Here is an 18,472-nt window from a genome sequence, read left to right as displayed (position 1 = left end):
TCGTTGATTTCTAGGTAGTCTTTAATGGCCTCCTCTATGGCACAGCTCCCAAGCCTCATCCACAAGACGCAGGTGGGCTACCTTAAAAACAGACTATCCTAAGACAACACGAGACTCCTATGCCACATAATAAACCACGCCTCTGCCAACACGAAACCAGCGGTAATGATTGCGCTGGACGCAGAAAAGGCTTTCAACGCATGCAGAAATTCGGCCTAGGTGAGAAGTATAGGACAATGGTGATGGCGTTATACAAAAACCCCAAAGCCCGAGTAGTAGTAAATGGGGGCACATCAGAGCCCTATCTCTGGAAAGAGGAACCAGACAAGGCTGCCCTCTCTCCCCGGCACTGTTCCTACTGACCCTAGAACCCCTACTGGCCATGATCAGGTACAACGCCGGGATAAAAGGGATGACGGTCAAAGGCAACACAGTCAAACTAATGACATACTCATCATGACAGAGAACCCAGAGCCCTCGATAGAAGCACTGATGAATACCATCGACAAATATGCAAAAGTAGCCGGGTACAAGCTTAATAGAAGCAAGTCCGAATGTAAGCCACTCAAAGTTCACACCACTAAGGACGTTATAGGGTCCTCAGGACTACACTGGCAAGGAGGGGCCCTAAAATACCTAGGTATCTATTTCGACAGGGACCTCAGGTCAACACTTGATCATAACGAAAAATCAATAATAAACAAGCTAAAAGACAGGCTAGACACGTGGTCCCAGAAGTACGTCAGCTGGTGGGGCAGGGTAGAAACAATAAAAATGATGATAACCCCCATAGTTAACTACTTGCTAAGCATGCTCCCACTAATAGTCACAGAAGAGTTTCACAAAAAACTAAACACCATGATAAATACGTTCCTCTGGAAGGGTAAGAAAGCCAGGATAAGCCTCCAGAAACTAAGGCTCAGAAAGGACCAAGGTGGGCTTAACATCACAAACTTTAAGACTTTCCAGACAGCCTGCCTAGCCAGACAAGGCATATACTGGCTCACGCCTGAACAGGGATATACGCCAGCTTGGCTGGAGCTAGAAAGAGCTCTGCTGGGTGGTCTCAACCCAGCGGCTCTCCTCACTGCCAACAAACACCCAGAGGCGAGCAACACAATTCTCAGAAACACCAAAAACGCCCTCCTATTTGTAGACAAAAGAATGGAAAGGAGCATAAGGAACACAAAATGGGAATCCATTTGGTTCAACACAAAAATAAAATACAAAAACAGCATACTTACCCTAGCCTCTCGGCCCCAGCGAGGTATCTCTACCCCATCCCAACTAGAGGAACACGGGTCCCTCACCACCTTCACCAGCCTACAACGGGCGCACGACCTCCCAGACATAGAACTATATAACTTTCTTAAAATAAAGGCAGCAATCACCAAAGCAGGCCTCAGCAAAGAAGTCCCAACAATCCACCAATACTTGACCAACCTCAACAAAATTGGGGACCAAACTTCACACCTATATAAACTCCTAAGTGCAAAGTCAACTAGGTTAAACAGGAAGGCCATAGAATACTGGGAAACGCTGCACTCCGGGCATTTTAGCGAGAGAGAAAAGGCACACTTCTGGTCCTCAGCAAGCAGAAACAAAGTCACCACCATACTAGCACAAACAAAATTCTGGCTCCTACACAGAGCGTACTGGACGCCTGGCGCGCCTAGCGGCTGTTGGGCTCAGAAACAACGGTTTATGTTGGAACTGCCAGAAACAGAAAGGAGACTTAGTACACATGATCATCCACTGCCCTAAACTAAAGACATTCTGGGGGAAAGTAAGAGATTTCATCTATAAAGTAACGGGGTACACACCACAACTACACATCCTCAGCATAACAAACGCTTTCATGGCCCCAGAGATACACTCTATTAATGACAGGAGCCTCATTGACCTACTCCTCACGGCGGCAACTAAGACAATCCTTTCTAACTGGAAGGACACGGGAAAAGCCACTTTCAAAGTCAGGTTCAACTGGGTCACCTTCCTAAGGGGAGCAGACAACATAACAAAAAATCAAACACCCCAAGCGGGGCCGGGCAACGAGATGTGGCTCTCCCTGGACAAATACCTTGACTCGCAAAAACCGCAGTGAACACAAAGCACTGCCAGACACCATCATTGGCACACCCACCCCCCCCTGGTGCCGCCCGTCAGCAAACTCTGTAGTCAAGCAACCTACCACTCACCACACTCGCGTCCGTTTCTCTTTCTTCCTCTAGCCTTTCCTCCTACTCACCTCTATACACTGTCTCTTCCGACCGACGGAGGCAACGCATATGAACGTTGAGGAACCACCAAGGATATAAGTTGATTATGTATAACCAGCATTCAAGCGTGTCAGCAAGCCAGAATGTATCAATAGTTATGCTTGTAGCGACAGTAAGACCAGTATTGCCTTCGTTTTGTCTACTCTGTACTGTGTTTGTAAAAAAAAATTCTTTCTAATAAAATCTTTTGAAATCAATAAAAAAAAAAAAACCCCAAAAAAGCCAGGTCTTCAGCTTCTTGCAGAACTCAAGAAGAGAGGAGGAGCTGATGTCTCATAGGATGCCATTCTGTGTTTTAGGAGCAATGTACAAGAAGGCCCGGCCTCTGGATCTGTTTATTGCGAGTTGTGTACTAGTAGGAGTCCTGCAGAGCGGAAGTGTATGGGGGGTTGATGGAAGGTGATGAGATTGTTCAAGTAGTCGTGCCTGTGTTGTATAACACCGTAAACATGTGAGGAGTTGGAACTGAGCGTGTGTATGTATTGGGAGCCAATGGAGTAACTGAGGTGTGGTCTGTGTTCGGAGTGGAAGGTTAGGATGAGTATGGCTGCTGAGTTCTGGATGGTTTGTAGTCTTCTGGTGAGTTAATTCAAGATCCCAGCATAGAGGGTGTTCCAGTAATCCAGTTTGCTGATGATGAAAAGGGCATGAGTGATGTTTTTTCTAATGTTGCCAAGTAGCCATTTGAAGATTTTGCTCAGCAACTTCAGGGTGCAGAAGCAAGTTGCTATGATGGCGTTGAATTGTGCAGTCATGTCCGGTTTACTGTCAATGATGATCCAGAGGATCCTGGCATGTGTGCTGGTGGTGGGTGTGGGTGAAAAGTCATTTCAGACGGGCCCGCCTTGCGCCCGTCCGCGCCAGGACCGGGCCTAGGGCCACGACCCCTGGTCGACCGGTGGATTTACATCCCCACTCCGGTTACTCACATTCGACGTTACTGCAATTTAGACCTGCACAAGACCCAAGCTGCCCCATACTAGATCCATCTTTGGTCCCACATGCCCCCAGTGCCTTATGCACCCATTGTCATCTCTCTATTCCTTTATGTTGTGCCCAGGCTCAAACCAATCAGCCGATCACCTCTAAAAACGACTCATTTCTATTTGCCCTTATCAATGCCCGCTCAATATGCAAGCATAGCCAGGAAGTAGCTGACCTAATTACCGATAATAATCTAGATATATTGTTTGTCACCGAAACCTGGGCAGATGAGTCGTCAGAACCAGATATGGTCACGGCAGTACCCATGGGTTACAAGGCTTATCGACATGATAGAGCTGGGAAAAAAAAGGAGGGGGACTGGCCATCATAGCCAAAGACTGCTTCACGGTTAGAGTAACCCCCATCACTTCTACATCCTGTGAAGCGATGGAATTCGGAATAAAGCTCTGCTCCGTCTTCAATTTCAAGGGAATATTGATCTATCGCCCCCCTGGGACAAAGACTGGCTTCCTTGCTAATATCAACACAATGCTGGAAACCTTAGCCACAGAAACAACACTCACAGTTCTAGGTGATTTGAACTTTCACCTAGACCAAGCCGACCAAACTGATACATCCTCCCTTGTAACAGACATGGAAATATTAGGGTTAAAACAACTGGTCGCATGTCCCACACATTTAGCTGGCCACACGCTTGACGCTATATTCTCAAATGTTGAGGGCCTTCAAATAATGAACACCTTACCTATGCTGTGGACTGACCATTACGCTATTTTTGGCAAACTCAACATCCCCACCGAGACTCCTCAACCTAAAACACCTCGGATAAGGAACCAAAACACTTTCAAAGACTGGAAGCACATAAATCATACAGAGTTAAAAACGCAACTGGCCAAAACCTGTCCCACGGTGTCCACTGACCCCAACACGGCTACATCACAATTCCAGACCTGGCTCGCTCACGCAACGGAGAACTCAGTCCCCACTAAATTACTGTCTAGGAATAGATCCAAACCTACCGCTCCATGGTACTCCGACGAGCTAAGATTGCAAAAACAGACTAGCAGGAATCTGGAAAGGCGCTGGAGACTAACCTATGACATGGACAGCAAGAAAGTCTATAAAGACTCATTGGCCCTTTACAAATCCATGATCATTAAAGCAAAAAAAACTTTTTACACAAATAAAATTGATCAAGCTAAGAACTCTAGTAAGCAACTGTTCGAAGTTACGAAAATATTGGCAGGCAATGTTCCTGACCTCACCCCCTCCCCGTCTCAAGCTCTCTGTGACGCTCTGGCAGACTTTTTTTTCACCAAGGTGGATGAAATTTATCAGGCCTTTGCCTCTAAAACCGCGACCATTAATAGGGATCCCCTTTGTGCACATTCAGCTAATGAGTTTTCAAGCTTCACCCCACTCACAGATGAGCACATAAGGACTATTGTTTCCTCTATCAAAAGTGGTTCCGCCCTGGACCCTTGTCCTCTATCAGTTCTACCACCAGTAATGGAGTCCATCATACCTGTGCTGACACAAGTCTGTAACACCATCGTGTCTTCGGCTATTTACCCAAAATCCCTAAAAAACACTTTATTGAAACCTTTATTAAAAAAACCCTGCTTAGATAAAAAAGAACTTAAAAATTACAGGCCTATTGCTAGCCTCCCATTCTTATCCAAAGTGGTCGAAAAGGCCATGAAGTCCCAACTATCAGACTTTTTAGAAAAACACCGACTGCTCGACGACTCCCAATTCGGCTTTCGGAGGTACCACGGGACCGAGACGGCCCTCATTAAGGCAGCTGACGATGTCAGAGCCATCCGGGACCAAGGAGGTACCGCTATCCTAGTTCTACTGGATCTATCTGCAGCCTTCGACACGGTTGACCACAACATCTTGGTCGACCGTGTCGGAAAGTTGGGCATCCGACATCATGCCAGAGACCTACTTGCCTCCTTTCTAGCAGAGAGATCTCAAGCAGTCACCCTTGGACCTTTCCAGTCTGCGCAACTCTCGCTGCCATGCGGAGTCCCCCAAGGCTCATCCCTTAGTCCGACACTATTTAATATATACGTGTCGGACCTTGCCCATGTCATCAGGGCATATGGAATGAGCCTTACGTCATACGCAGACGATACACAACTGGTCCTGGCCATCAAGGGTGACGGAGGACAAGTGGCACAAAACTTTAAACAGGGACTACTGGAAATAGGAGAGTGGATGACCAAAAATTGCCTCAAGCTGAACTCGGAAAAAACTGAGGTAGTCATCTTTGGACCACTCCTCCCAGCATGGTCATCATGCTGGTGGCCAGCAGCTTTTGGCCCACCCCCCACTCCAACAGCCAAAGTCAGGAATCTGGGAGTCATCTTTGATGACGGGCTCACCTTTCTGGACCATGCAAATAAAATTGCCAGCACTGCCCATTTTAAACTGAAAATGATCAGGAAGATTCGCCCCTTTCTACCGGAGGCAGCAATTAAGACACTGGTCAGTGCTTTAGTCTTGTCCTCACTAGACTACTGCAACGGGCTATTTCTTAATGCCCAGGCCAGGGTCATACAAAAATTACAGTCCATTCAGAATGCGGCTGCACGACTGATTTCAGGAACTGCTAAGTTCAGTCCCATTTCAGATACGATCAGGCAGTACCACTGGCTACCGATCCACAAAAGAATAAAGTTCAAGTCCTTGTGCATAGTTTATAAATCACTTAACAACCAAGGACCGCATGCCCTCAAAAACCAATTAACACCCTACATACCCTGCAGACAGTTACGCTCTTCCACCTTACACCAATTAGTAATTCCTCGAACAAAAACAGTGTCCTGGGGTGACCGCCGCTTTTCAGTGGCTGCACCCAAACTCTGGAATGCCCTTCCTCAGCACATCAGGACGAGTCCGTCACTCCAACAATTTCGAAAACTATTAAAGACATGGCTCTTCAATCTGTGAGGCGATGACTATACATAGGAGACAGATGATTTTTAGCGCCGAGACGCCTACGGGTATTTGCTGCGCTCTACAAATGTCAAAAATAAATAAATAAATAAATAAATAAATTCAGCCACCAGGTGGTGTTCCATGGTGAGGTGTTGTTCTTGAATAAAACTACTTCTGTCTTGTTGGTGTTCAGCTCGAGAAAGTTGGACTTCATCAAGTTGGTGAAGTAGAAGGAAAGTATGAGTTGTGAGTCATCGGAGAAGAAAAGGATGTTGATGCCGTGAGCGCGTACGACAATGACCAAAGGAGTCGTGTGTGCATTGAAGAAGGTTGGCCTGAAGGATGAACCTTGAGGCACTCTACAGATGAGAAGGGGGATGGGAGCTCACTATCTCGATTCCCAGCACAGTTCGCCCCTTTGCATTATTTATTTATTATTATTTTTAGAGTTTAATATCGTGCGAACTAGACCTGAGACATTGGGTATCAGAGCCCTTTACATAGCACCGGTTTCATTACAGAAGGACATATTTAATAAAGTGAATGCAGTTCACAATTAGCACCTACTTGAAATTAGTAGTAGTATTTCACCAAGGTTGGCGCAGGTAGTGCTGCTCATCTTTAGACCTGTGTTTCTGGATTTTATCCTTCATCACTAGAGATCAAAATTTATTTGAAAGTTGCTGCTCATCTTGTTGCTCATGTTTCTGGAATTTATCATTCATCAGTGGAGATCAAAAACATATTTGATCAGAGGTTGCTGAGAATGCTGCCACAGTCCTCTCAGGTCTCAGTACCTCTGACATGCACACAGGTGCATCTCCAAAAGCTCGTCAGCCCACTGGCTCAAGGATACCATTTTAAATAGAAGGGCGATGGCAGGACACAGCCTCACATCCCAGCACAGTTCGCCCCTTTGCATTATGGTGAATGCAGTTCACAATTAGCTCTTACTTGAATATTAGTCGAAGTATTTCACCAAAGTTGGTGCAGGTAGTGCTGTTCATCTTTAGACCTGTGTTTCTGGATTTTATCCTTCATCACTAGAGATCAAAATTTATTTTTATCAGGGGTTGCTGAGAATGCTGCCACAGTCCTCTCAGGTCTCAGAACCTCTGCACCTGCATCTCCAAAAGCTCGTCAGCTCACTGGCTTAAGGCAGCCATTTTAAACAGAAGGGGGATGGGAAAACACTGTCTCACATCCTAGCACAGTTTGCCTCTTTGAATAAGGTGAATGCAGTTCACAATTTACTTTAATATTAGTAGTAGTATTTCACCAAAGTTGGTGCAGGTAGTTATCTCTAGACACATGCTTCTGGATTTTATGATTCAACAGTAGCAATCTAAAACACATTTTATCAGGGGTTGCTGAGAATGCTGCTGCAGTCTTCTCAGGTCTTAGTACCTCTCAAAAGTGCACTGCATTTATCAGAATGCAATGGGGTGAATAGCGCTGAAGGCTCCCTGAAGCCCAAGAGCTGTTATGCTGACCTTGGATGCACCTGTATGCCTGTGGAAGGGTACTGTACCTGTGAAGACTTGGGCAGCATTTCAGCAACCCCAGATTATCTTTCTCTGCTCTCTACTACTTCTGCTCTCTACTGATGAAGAGCTAAACCCCAAAACACATGACTAGAGATAACAGCACTACTGCACCAACTTTGGTAAAAACTACAGCAATTTTGAAGTAAGTGTACTGCATTTACCAGATTGCGATGGGGTGAACTGTGCAGAGATGAAAGGCAGTGTGCTCCTTCCTGTCCTTAAAAGGCTCATTTGAACCAAAAAGCTCACCCGGGATGCACCTGTGTGCCTGTGGAGTGGCACTGTACCTGTGAAGACTTGGGCAGCATTTAAGCAACCCCAGATTACTTTTCTCTGCTGGCTACTAATGAAGGGATTCACCCAGAAACACATGTCTAGAGATAACAGCATTACCTGCACCAACGTTGGTGAACAACTATAGTAACTTTGAATTAAGTGTACTGCATTTACCAGAATGCAATGGGTGAACTGTGCAGAGATGAAAGGCAGTGTGCTCCCTACCCCCTTGTGCTTAAACGGCTCCTTTAAACCAACAAGCTCACCTGGTATGCACTTGTGTGCCTGTGGAGTGGTTCTGTACCTGTGAAAACTTGGGCAGCTTTGCAGCAACCCCAGATTACTTTACTCTGCTCTCTACTAATGAAGGGTTAAACCCAGAAACACATGTCTAGAGATAACAGCACTATCTGCACCAACTTTGGTGAAAACTTACAGCATCTTTGAAGTAAGCGTACTGCATTTACCAGAATGCAATGATTGAACTGTGCTGAGATGAGAGGCAGTGTGCTCCCTCCCCCATGCACTCAACAGATGAGTTTGCGGGCTTCTCAGGAGTACAGCACTAGGCTGCTACTTGTGTACTATCCGTTAAGAAAGGGAGGATCCAGTGGCAAATGGGCCCTTTCATCACGATCTCAAGAAGGTGCCTCATGAGTATGTGGAGGGAGACCATGTCAAAGGCTGCATAGAGGCCCAGGAGAATGAGGGCGACAGAGTCACCTCTGTCCAAGATCTTGCAGATGTTGCCAGTGGTAGTGGTGAGGGCGGTTTCTGTACTGTGGTTTGGTCTGAAGCCAGACTGAGTGGCGTTGAAAGTTGCTGAGGTAGTTGGCGAGGCGCCTGCTGATGAGCTTCTCTAAGACCTTGGTTGGGTATGGTAGTGGGGAGATTGGTCTGTAATTGGCTCACAAGGCAGTGTCAACAGAGGATTTCTTGTATGGTGGAGTGAGTGGGCTGACAGTGGTGTGTTTCCAAGCATCCAGGAAGGTGGCTGAGGTCATGGAAGAATTGAGGATGTGATTTGCAGATTGGTAGGAGCCCTGTGGTGAAGGTGTGGTGGGCCAGGGGTCAGATGGGGTCCCGGAGTAGATGGACTTCATGGTAGTAGAGGGTCATTGGTGGTGAAGGTTGGCCACGTTGTCAACGTTAGTTTGTCGGTTTAAATGGAAGCTGCTTAGGAAGGGTGGTGGGAGCCAGTTGAGGGCCAAAGTTGCAATATAATGGAGGTAATCTTGTTGAAGAAAAATGCAGAGAGCGGGTTGCATAGGTTTTGTGAGGGGGTGATGGGGCAGGAGGCAGCTGTGGTGCAGAGCTGTGAACTCTTTAATGATGATGAAGATTTCCTTGCTACTGTTGGAGCCACTGTTGATACGGCCTGCGAGAGCTGTGCACTTGATATTCCAGATCTGTTTGTGAAGATGTGTTTGTCTGCAGTGCCTTGGCTTATTCTCCACTTACGCTCTAATTATTTGCTGTGGTGTTTCGTCGGCCTGAGTTCATCTGTGTACCAGCTGGTCTGGGGTTAGGTTCTTGCTGTTTTGTTGTGCCTGAGGGGAGCGAGGGTCTCAGCACATGTGGTAATGCAGATACTGAAGTTTTTGATGGGTTCTGGCAGGCTTCTGGTGTGCTCCAGGCAGTGCTCAGAGAGTGAGCAGTCGATTCTTCCTCTAGGATGTTTTTTCCAGCAGTAGCAGGTAGGTCTGGTAGTGGTAGGTTTGTGGAATTGCAGGACAGGGATGCTAAAGCTGATGTGGTCGTGGTCTGTCCAAGCGATGGCTTGTCGACTGTGATGTTGCTAAAGGAGGTGAAAATGTGATCCAAAACATGTCCTGCCCTCTTGGCGGGGGGGGGTCAGTTGGTGAGGGGCAGGGGTGGGGGGACTGCGCGGTGGGATCCGGGAAGATGCTGGGTGAGACTGAGGTTCAAAGGGCTTTCTAGAAGTCAAATCGTGTTTACATCGATGCGGTCTTATAGGTGAAAATTCAGGTCTCAGGGGAGGAAGAAGGTCGATGACAAGGGGTGCAATGAATTCTGTGATGTTGGTGGCGTAGTTGGTGCGTGGCCCTGGAGGTCTGTATACGAGGGTTCCACGTATCCTGAAGTTTGCTTTGATCTGCAGATGGAACATGAGGTGCTCCATGTAGCTAGTAGGTGTGTCTGTGGATGTAATTAAGCGGAAGGTGTCTTTGCGTATGATGGCGACTCTGCCCATGGGCTTGTACTGGAGGTCCTGTCTGGTGATCTTGTAGACAGCGGGAATGGCTGTGGCGAGGTTTGGTTTAGATGTTTCTGTGAGGTAGAGCGGGTTTGGACCATGGTTATGTAGCAGGTCCCATATTTATGCAAGAGAGCGCTGAGGACTGTGCGGGTGAGGCTTACTCTGTGAGAGTTAAAGAGAGTGGGATGTAAGGTGCTGTAGGAGTGAGCACATGGAGTGACTTGTGAGTAGGGATGCAGGAATACTTATAAGAGGTGCAGAACGCTCCCGCTGTTTTGTATGATGTGGCGAGCGGTGGCAAGGACTGAGAGCGTGGAGGGTCGCAGTGGGGTAGCGGACAGTGCGTGCAGGACCATGGTTCCTAGCATTGGATGTGCCCAGAGACGACTGCATCCGCTGCACTCTTACACGCTGCGGCTGTCATTAAGTAGGTCCCGGAAGGGGGAGGGGCACAGAGCTGGTGGGCAGGGCTGAGGCAGTTGTGGGATGTGGGAGAGCAGGAACAAGGGAAGGAGCACTGGGTAGAGGAAAGGGATTGAAACACATTCTAGGTCATGAGCCACAAAATAAGGAAAAAGCAGAGCAGGAGAGAGGCAAAACACAGAACAGAAAAGGCACAAAATGGTGTGCAAACAGAACAGAAAATGGGCAAAAAGTCACAAAAAAGTGTAAAGATAGAGCTGAAAATGGGGGAAAAAAGTCACAAAACAGAACAGAAACCGGGACTAAAAGCCCACAAGAGAGTAAAAACAGAACAGAAAATGGAGAGAAACGGACAAGGAGAAAGAGAGAGAGAAGATCGAGAGAGAGGGAGGGAGAAAGATAGAGAGCGACCAGGAGAGGTGCAATGCAAGAGCTTCAAGGCAAGTCGGGTCAGGTGACTGATGAGGGGCTAAGGATAAAACACCTGTTTAAAGAACTCACTTGATCAAACAGTGAGGTCTCTTGGTGAGCCCAGCAGAAGCTCACACCAGTTATTTATTTATGTAACAATATTTTTAAAGTGCAGACATTCATCTTGACGGGGATATCACAGCGCTGTAGCTGTCACAGGTTGTGTTTAGGAAACAAAATCACAGGGGACAAAGCACGCACTGAGGGGAGGGAACAGTTATTTGAGGAAAAGCCAAGTCTTAAGCTTTTTTCAGAAGCTAAGGTAGTCATTCGTTAGGCGAAGATCCAGGGGTAACAGATTCCAATGTACTGCAGCGAGATCGGCTTACGGGCATAACTTTTTGATGCACAAGGATTTGGCTAAGGCTAAGTTAGAGGATCTCAAACTTCTTGAGGGTATTTCAAATTCCAAACTGTCACAAAGAATCACAGGGCCAGTGTTATGAAGGGCCCTGTGTGCGTGGCAAAGAAGTTTGAATTTTGCCCTTTTTCAGATGGGGAGCCAGTGAAGGCCGAGGCGGAGTTGTACCTGGCCTCTGGTGCATATTAGCTTTGCCGCCATATTTTGTATCACCTGGAATCTGATGAAAAGGTAGTTGGCCATCCAATCTACTGACCACTAGGGCTTGGACTATGGTCCTGCACCAGTTTACTGGAATCCAGAAGAATAGTTTGAGCAGACCGTAGTATTTGTAGCACATGGTATTTTTTGCTGCTTTTTTTTTTACCTAAGCGGTACAAAAGGGGGTGGTGATGGACGGAGCATCTGAACCAATCAAACACTCACACCCAGTCAACAGATCTGGGTTTAATCCATTACCGTTCTTTAGCCCACTCTGCCACCCCAGTTCAGACATCTCCATATGCAAATCAGTCTGACCTTGTGCTTCATGGGAACAGTCCAGCCCGAACTGCCAAGCCATGCCTTACCTGGACCGGAAACAAGCTTCCTAGGACCGGTTTCTGGCATTTCTGTTGTCTTCAGCCAGGCTTTCTTGAATCCAGTGGTCCTAGGATGCTTGTTTCCGGTTCCGGTTCAGATGCTCCGACCATCACCACCCCCTTTTCTACCGCTTTGTTCGCCATAAGTTGGCAGGGTATGCTCAGACGTGAGTCCCTTGCTCACTTTGCCACTGGATTCAAGCAAGCCTGGCTGACGACGGCTGAAATGCGAGAAACCGGTCCTAGGATGCTTGTTTCCGGCACAGGGTCAGACTGATTTGCATATGGCCATGTCTGAACTGGGGTGGCAAAGTGGGCTAAAGAACGGTGATGGATTAAACCCAGATCTTTTGACTGGGTGTGAGTGTTTGATTGGTTCAGATGCTCCGTCCATCACCACCCCCTTTTGTACCGCTTTTTTTTTTACCCAGGCTCGGGTCCCAGAGCTACCAGCCACCATGAAGAGTCCCAAATCTGGTGAGCAAAGCCAAATAATATAATTTCAGACTAATCAGCATTTCGTTTTAAATAGTGTGCCTTCATCCAGCTGGCAACCTCTGCGAGGCAAGTAGAAAGATTCTGTCTAGTGTCGTCAAGTTTTTCCCCAATAGAGATGACCAACTGAGTGCCATCAGCAAATGAGCATATCTGGAATCCCCACTTGGGAACCAGCTTAGCGAGGTGTGAGACGTACACATTAAAAAGCGTTGGGCTCAGAGAAGAGCCCTGCGGTACCCCGCATTTTTAGTTATGGGGGTGACGGTTTTACTGTATTCAGCTGGACGGACTGGGTTCTCTTATTCAAGAATGACCATAACCAACATAGAGCAGTAGAGTGAAGCCCTGTCTGGTGGAGTTTATTTATCATTTGGCAGTGAGCGACTGTGTCAAATGCCGCCGAGAGATCACGTAGAATCAGGGCAACAGTTTTGCCCTGATCTACTTCAAGCCTTATGTTGTACAGAACAGCCAGAAGAGTGGAATATGTTCCGTTTACCATCTGTTTTCAGATATAGTAAGACCTTATGGTTGCAATCAAGCTTTTTAACACTAAGACAAGGGCTTTTCTATACTATCATTTTTGTTGGCAGAGTACAAGAAACACTTTCGGACTGGGTACATCCCCAGAACTGAAATACTCTGTAAAAGCCTAAACTGTGGGACTAATGCTCTAAAATCTCTCAGCAATCAATCTTATCAATGTAAAAACTGACTAGAACAGACCATCTCTATTGTACCATTACACTTCTCTCAACCTCTGTTAGTGTAAATAGGAGCTCATACCTGGCTAATCTAAGATCACCATCTTCAGATGCTGCCTGTGACCCACACACAATAGATGCATTCTCCCACCTGAAGTAATTTATTCAACTTGTTCAGTCTGCGCCAAGAATGTCTGTCGGTCACAGGCTACTGAACCCACTTCAGCCATCACTTGGAGATCGGTTCCCATGTGCTAATACTTATCCAACCACTACCATCACCCATTTATTCCAGACCTGCTACAAATGACTCCTTGCAATTATATTTAGAGGTGTGACAGGCTCCTGACAGAAAGACCCCTCCTATGAAATTCCCCAACATTCTTCCTCCTACTTCATGTTTTTTAACAGTCATTGTCATTTCTCTCTCTTATGATATTGTGACAGGCTTTGTTCCATCTGGGTCTTTATGCAGCAGCCTTCACCATCTATGTGTTTCTCTTATGTTCCCAGCGCTGCCTGAACTTGTGTGCTTGGCTTGCCATGCTCTAGAATCAGTACATAATATCGAGGGTTTTATTAGCAATTTGAATAAAGTCGGTAGGGGCTGAATGCAGTCGTCCCTAAATATTTTCCCTATTTTCTGGTACCTCAGACAACAGATCTTTTAAGTAGTTTGATCGAAACAACACAACACTGCTCCTGTTTACATATTTGTATTCATTGCTAAGATCTCTGGTGACCTTAAATCATATATTTCTTGAGTAACAACATATAGGGGCAATACAGGGTTGACTGGCATACATGGGTGCTCCTCTCACCTGATTCATCTGCATACCATTCAGTTTGAATATCCATCACTGAGCTCATTGGGGCGCCACCATCATCTGAACGACTTTCAAAGCCACGTGGGAAGTGATGCGCCTCATCTTTCCTTTGAGAAGTGCTATTTCGTAACAGGGCTTCAAGAAACTGCTTCATGTGATAGTTATTGCAGGCCATGTCCAAAGCCTGGCCATTTTGCAGCCCCTCTTCCATCTGTTCCAGGGTCAGCGGCATGGTGTACTGCTGCAGCCGCTCACTCACCTCCACATCATCGGAGTCAAACTCCTCTTTGGGCTCCACCACCTTGGGTCGAGAACAGTTTATGTCCTCAATGGAACTGCTGCTTAATGGCTCTTTCACAAGAAGGTTGAGAGAGTTGCAACTGCTACAGTCACCGCATGGAGGATCTCTCAGGCAGCCTGAGCTTGCCTCCTTGTCCTGCGAAGGGGAAACAGTGGATGCTGAGCACTGACTCTTTGGTCCCCTTGAGGTCCCTTCTCTGACAAAACCAGAGCTGCCACTGTCCGCCTGGTTCAGCGTGGATTCTCGCTCCATCTTTCTGCAAATATCCAAAGACGACCTTATGTATGCTTTGCAGAAGGTGACTACATCTGTCATCTGCAGGTAGCTAGCAGCTGACATGACTTCAATCACATTCTCCCCGCATAGATCTAGTTTTCCAGAATACAGAAAATCCAGGATAGTTGAAAACGCTTCTGAAGTGACAATATCCAATGAGGCAGTGCTGTGTCGCCCACTGTCTTGAATGTAGTGGATTAGCAGCGCTCGGAAGTAGCCGCTGTTGGCAAACAGAACATTCCTGTGTGCCTTGAAGATCCTACCTTCCACGATGATGCTGCAGTCACAGAAGAAGTCCCTTTTGCGTTGTTCATTTAGCTCCCCCAGGAGCTTGGTGTGATAGGAAGGCATTTCCATATCTTCTGTTTCGCACAGTGCTGTCCAGGGTCGCTTCGAGGGGAGCATTAAAGAAAGAAATGGTTACAACACATCATCCCCAATGGTGATTCCAATTCAACAATACCCCGTTTCAAAAAGACAGGTGGGCAGATTTAGCAACTCGAGGATCAAAAGACACCTCTATGACAGATACCAAAATAGACCATACACTATAGATAGCCGCGCCACAGAATACTCAAGCCAAATGATTCCCTCTTCCTCAGCAGGAGGTCCCTTCAAATGGCTTTCTAGAGCTGGTCCCGGGACCTGCTCTGTCCCCCTCCTCCTTTATGAAGTTTTGAAAAGTAAAAAACGTGCAGTGCCTGGCTAAAGCCAAGGAGAGCTCGGGTAAAACAGAAGGTTTTGAAAATAAATTGTGATTTTATTCTCACAAAATTGTAGTTGGGCATGCATTGAGAATAAGAAAAGTTAAATATGTTTAGCGATTACAGTCAAGCTTAATTTAACAGATCTGACACATTACAAGGCTGTAACCTGACTGCGTGTTTCAAGGTACCTTCAGGGACCCAGCTTTATTGCTGACATATTTTATTACCTCAACTGAGGTGAAGGGCTTCCTGTGAAATGGTGGTATTTCATAAGTCGGGGGAGTCCAGTAATATCAATATATGACTAACATATGATTAAGTGCTTACCTTAGTAAGTTTGGGGAACAAACTACCAATCAGGTAAAATCGATTTTAAGCAGATTAGGGGAATCTGATTCCAAAAACATTAATTCTGCTTCACTTCCATTAAGGGCTAGCCAATTGCTCCATATCCATTCTTTAATAGAATAAGATTAAACAATATATTCAGTACTTTCTTCATAAAAGTTGCCTGATAATTTTAGGAAGAATTACAGACACTTAGGAGTCATCCACCAAGTTGCGAAAGCCCACCTGTCTATTCACCCTAAGGTCATGTAAGGATTTCAAACAGACATTAATATGAGTGGTCAGAGGAGTGAGGCAAGCCTTGCGGGACTGGACAAAACTCCAAAAACTTCCTTCACTTGGGGCAGAATAAACTTCTTTATTGTCTGTACATGAGCATAATTGCTTTTTAATTTAATATATTTTATTTCAAAGATTCCATACAACACAAAAAAATAAATGAGGTCTCAGTAGATAAGAAATAGGGAATGTTTATACTGTAAGGGGGACTGTAATGCGTCCACAAAAGAATAATTAGTATAAACTTAGTAGTTACATGGGCTTTTTTTGCCTGCTGAGTTGATAAAGTTAATGGTTCTTTCAATTTTTAAACCCCTTAAGACGGGAAACCCCAACATTATGCCCTGAAAGTTAAAGTTTCAAACAGTGTTTTGTTGAACAATATTCAGAGTATCTGTAACTATCAGTCAGATTTCCAAGTATCTTGCCAAAAACAACTATACAACATGTAGATGTAGAATGTAACTACCTTCCTTTAATGGTGCAGCCTGGAATACTGCCAGTACAGGGATAGGAGTTTACTCACATCCTGCACGTGGATAGAATTGCCTCCAGTTGATGGTAAAGAGTGACTATCACCCTTTGCTGGCTCAGAACTACCAACTTCTGAACAGCAAACATCCCACACAGCAGGGTCTACCTTTCTTTGATCTGTTTTGCCAGACCATCTAACGTGCATGGTCAGGACAACATTCCCATAAGATCTATGGAAAAAAAACAGGATTCAGTGACAACCTAGAAGAGACCTTATACCTCCTTACCGCCCCCACTAACAAACAAAAAAAACACAGAGAGAGGAGAGAACCAATTGTATCCTTATGGTCTCTCTGACACAACCCTGTTTGATGTTCATTGTGTCTCTTGCACTGCTTCTTCGTGATCCTCGTCGTCCGTTTCCCCTTAAGAAAGCAAGATAGCTCTTTGTCATTCTGGGCAAATTACTTAATTTCCCCGTGCCTAATTATTATTATTTTTTTTTAATGAATGAGTCTTTGTGTAATGTAACTGGTGCTCATGTGAGCGCTCCAATACCTTTGGGTGGAGTTCAGGCTATATAAAACAGACAAAAAAGAAGCACTCCCTGTTGACATGCGTATGTGACTTGCAGCTCACTATCTGATTCACAGAAAGACCAAACCCACTCATATTCTTTCAAGGTTGTAAATTAAATAGTATTAACCTACTCACGCTGACCATACAGCTCCATGTCAGGAGGGCACTACTTATTCAGCCAATATCTTGCTTTTACAAGTGAGGGATTATGGGATTTTGGTATATATTGCTTGAAATAAACCACAAGAATTTCTGTAACTCCTAACAACGATTTGTAAAAGGAGAGTTAAAATCTTTAATTGGGCCCTAAGGGTAAATAGTAATATGCAGCCCATATAAACTGAGTAATAGTTACACCTTTTTATTTCCAACACTTGGAAACAGCGACCCCCTCTAACTCTCTCACCCCCTCTTTTGGGTGATCCCCATTGTTTCCATCCTCCACACTTAAAGTGGTATCTAATGTCTCTGATACCACCACCAAATTATACATACTGCCTTTGCCCCTACGTTCTCTGTACTGCAGTTCAAATAACGGACAGTGTCACACTGCTTCTTCTCTCCACGTCCCTCCCTTCCTCTGGTACCCCTGCTTCTCCCTCTACCACTACCTCCCAGGTGATGGCCATTGTCCGTCTGCCCCCTTATAATAACCGTAGCATCTCTCGTCCTGTGGTAGCCACTGCGCCCCTCTCCATTCTGCATGGTCTTCACTATGACGAAACTAACCGTCCATTCCGGGCGAAAGGTCAAAAGCTCTATTATCCTTCCTTCTGACCCTGTGGGAATTAATGCCCATATCATCCTTACCTTTTAACCGACCCCTCCGCGCGGCTCCACCTAGGCTAGCACGGGGATGAGCAGTCAGCCCGCCCATTCATGTTCGAAAGACAGGTACCTGCTCCAATCAGGGAGGCGTATACCAGCAAGGCATCTCAAGCAGGTTTCTCCTTTTGCCGAGCCAAGAGCATGCGCATTACACCAATACGCTTGGGTCTCCGAGCACTGAAGGGACTGGAAATCATTCAGAAACTACTACTCCCGTCAACCAATCTGCACCAGAAACAGCAGGCACGAAGAGCGTCGCCATATTGGAACTGGATAAGAACTAACAGGAGCGATCGACGATCGCACGGACATCCTTAAAATTAAAGCTGTCATTGAGGACAACCCAACTGAGTAGGATATCGCACATTGTAATATGTCTTTTGGAATAGATGAATGTTGACCAAAATACAAGAGAAATGTGGCAATTAAGCTATTATGGAATCGGAGTTGTTTCACCAATTTTATTATTTGTGCAATTTTATATAGCGCGAACTTTACCCGAAGGTGTCAGAGCGCTTTACATAGGATCCAGTTGAAAACATAAGGACTGACGGTTACATGCGTAAAAAGATTGCAAATGTTTGCATTACATAAGAACCAG

General features: G+C 45.8%; 1 protein-coding gene across 2 annotated transcripts in view; it reads right to left on the bottom strand.

Annotated features, from left to right (window-relative positions):
* Positions 1-18,033, bottom strand: part of ZBTB8B (zinc finger and BTB domain containing 8B) — a 64,056-nt gene extending 46,023 nt beyond the window's left edge. Inside the window, exons 1-2 of one of the 2 annotated variants that reach the window (XM_078680727.1) lie at positions 17,854-18,033; positions 14,074-15,046 (exon numbers count right to left, since the gene is read on the bottom strand). In XM_078680727.1, coding sequence (XP_078536853.1) covers positions 14,074-15,013 — 940 coding nt within the window. In that variant the 5' untranslated portion in view covers positions 15,014-15,046; positions 17,854-18,033. Of the gene's footprint in view, positions 1-14,073; positions 15,047-17,772; positions 17,799-17,853 lie in introns of those variants that run through there. The other variant, XM_078680728.1, reaches the window with a different exon arrangement.
* Positions 18,034-18,472: the final 439 nt, after the last annotated feature.

Source organism: Lissotriton helveticus, chromosome 3_1 (assembly GCF_964261635.1).
Source record: "Lissotriton helveticus chromosome 3_1, aLisHel1.1, whole genome shotgun sequence".
NCBI lineage: Eukaryota > Metazoa > Chordata > Amphibia > Caudata > Salamandridae > Lissotriton > Lissotriton helveticus.
The sequence above is the reverse complement of the archived record's forward strand: the minus strand, read 5'-3'. Positions and strand labels throughout refer to the sequence as shown.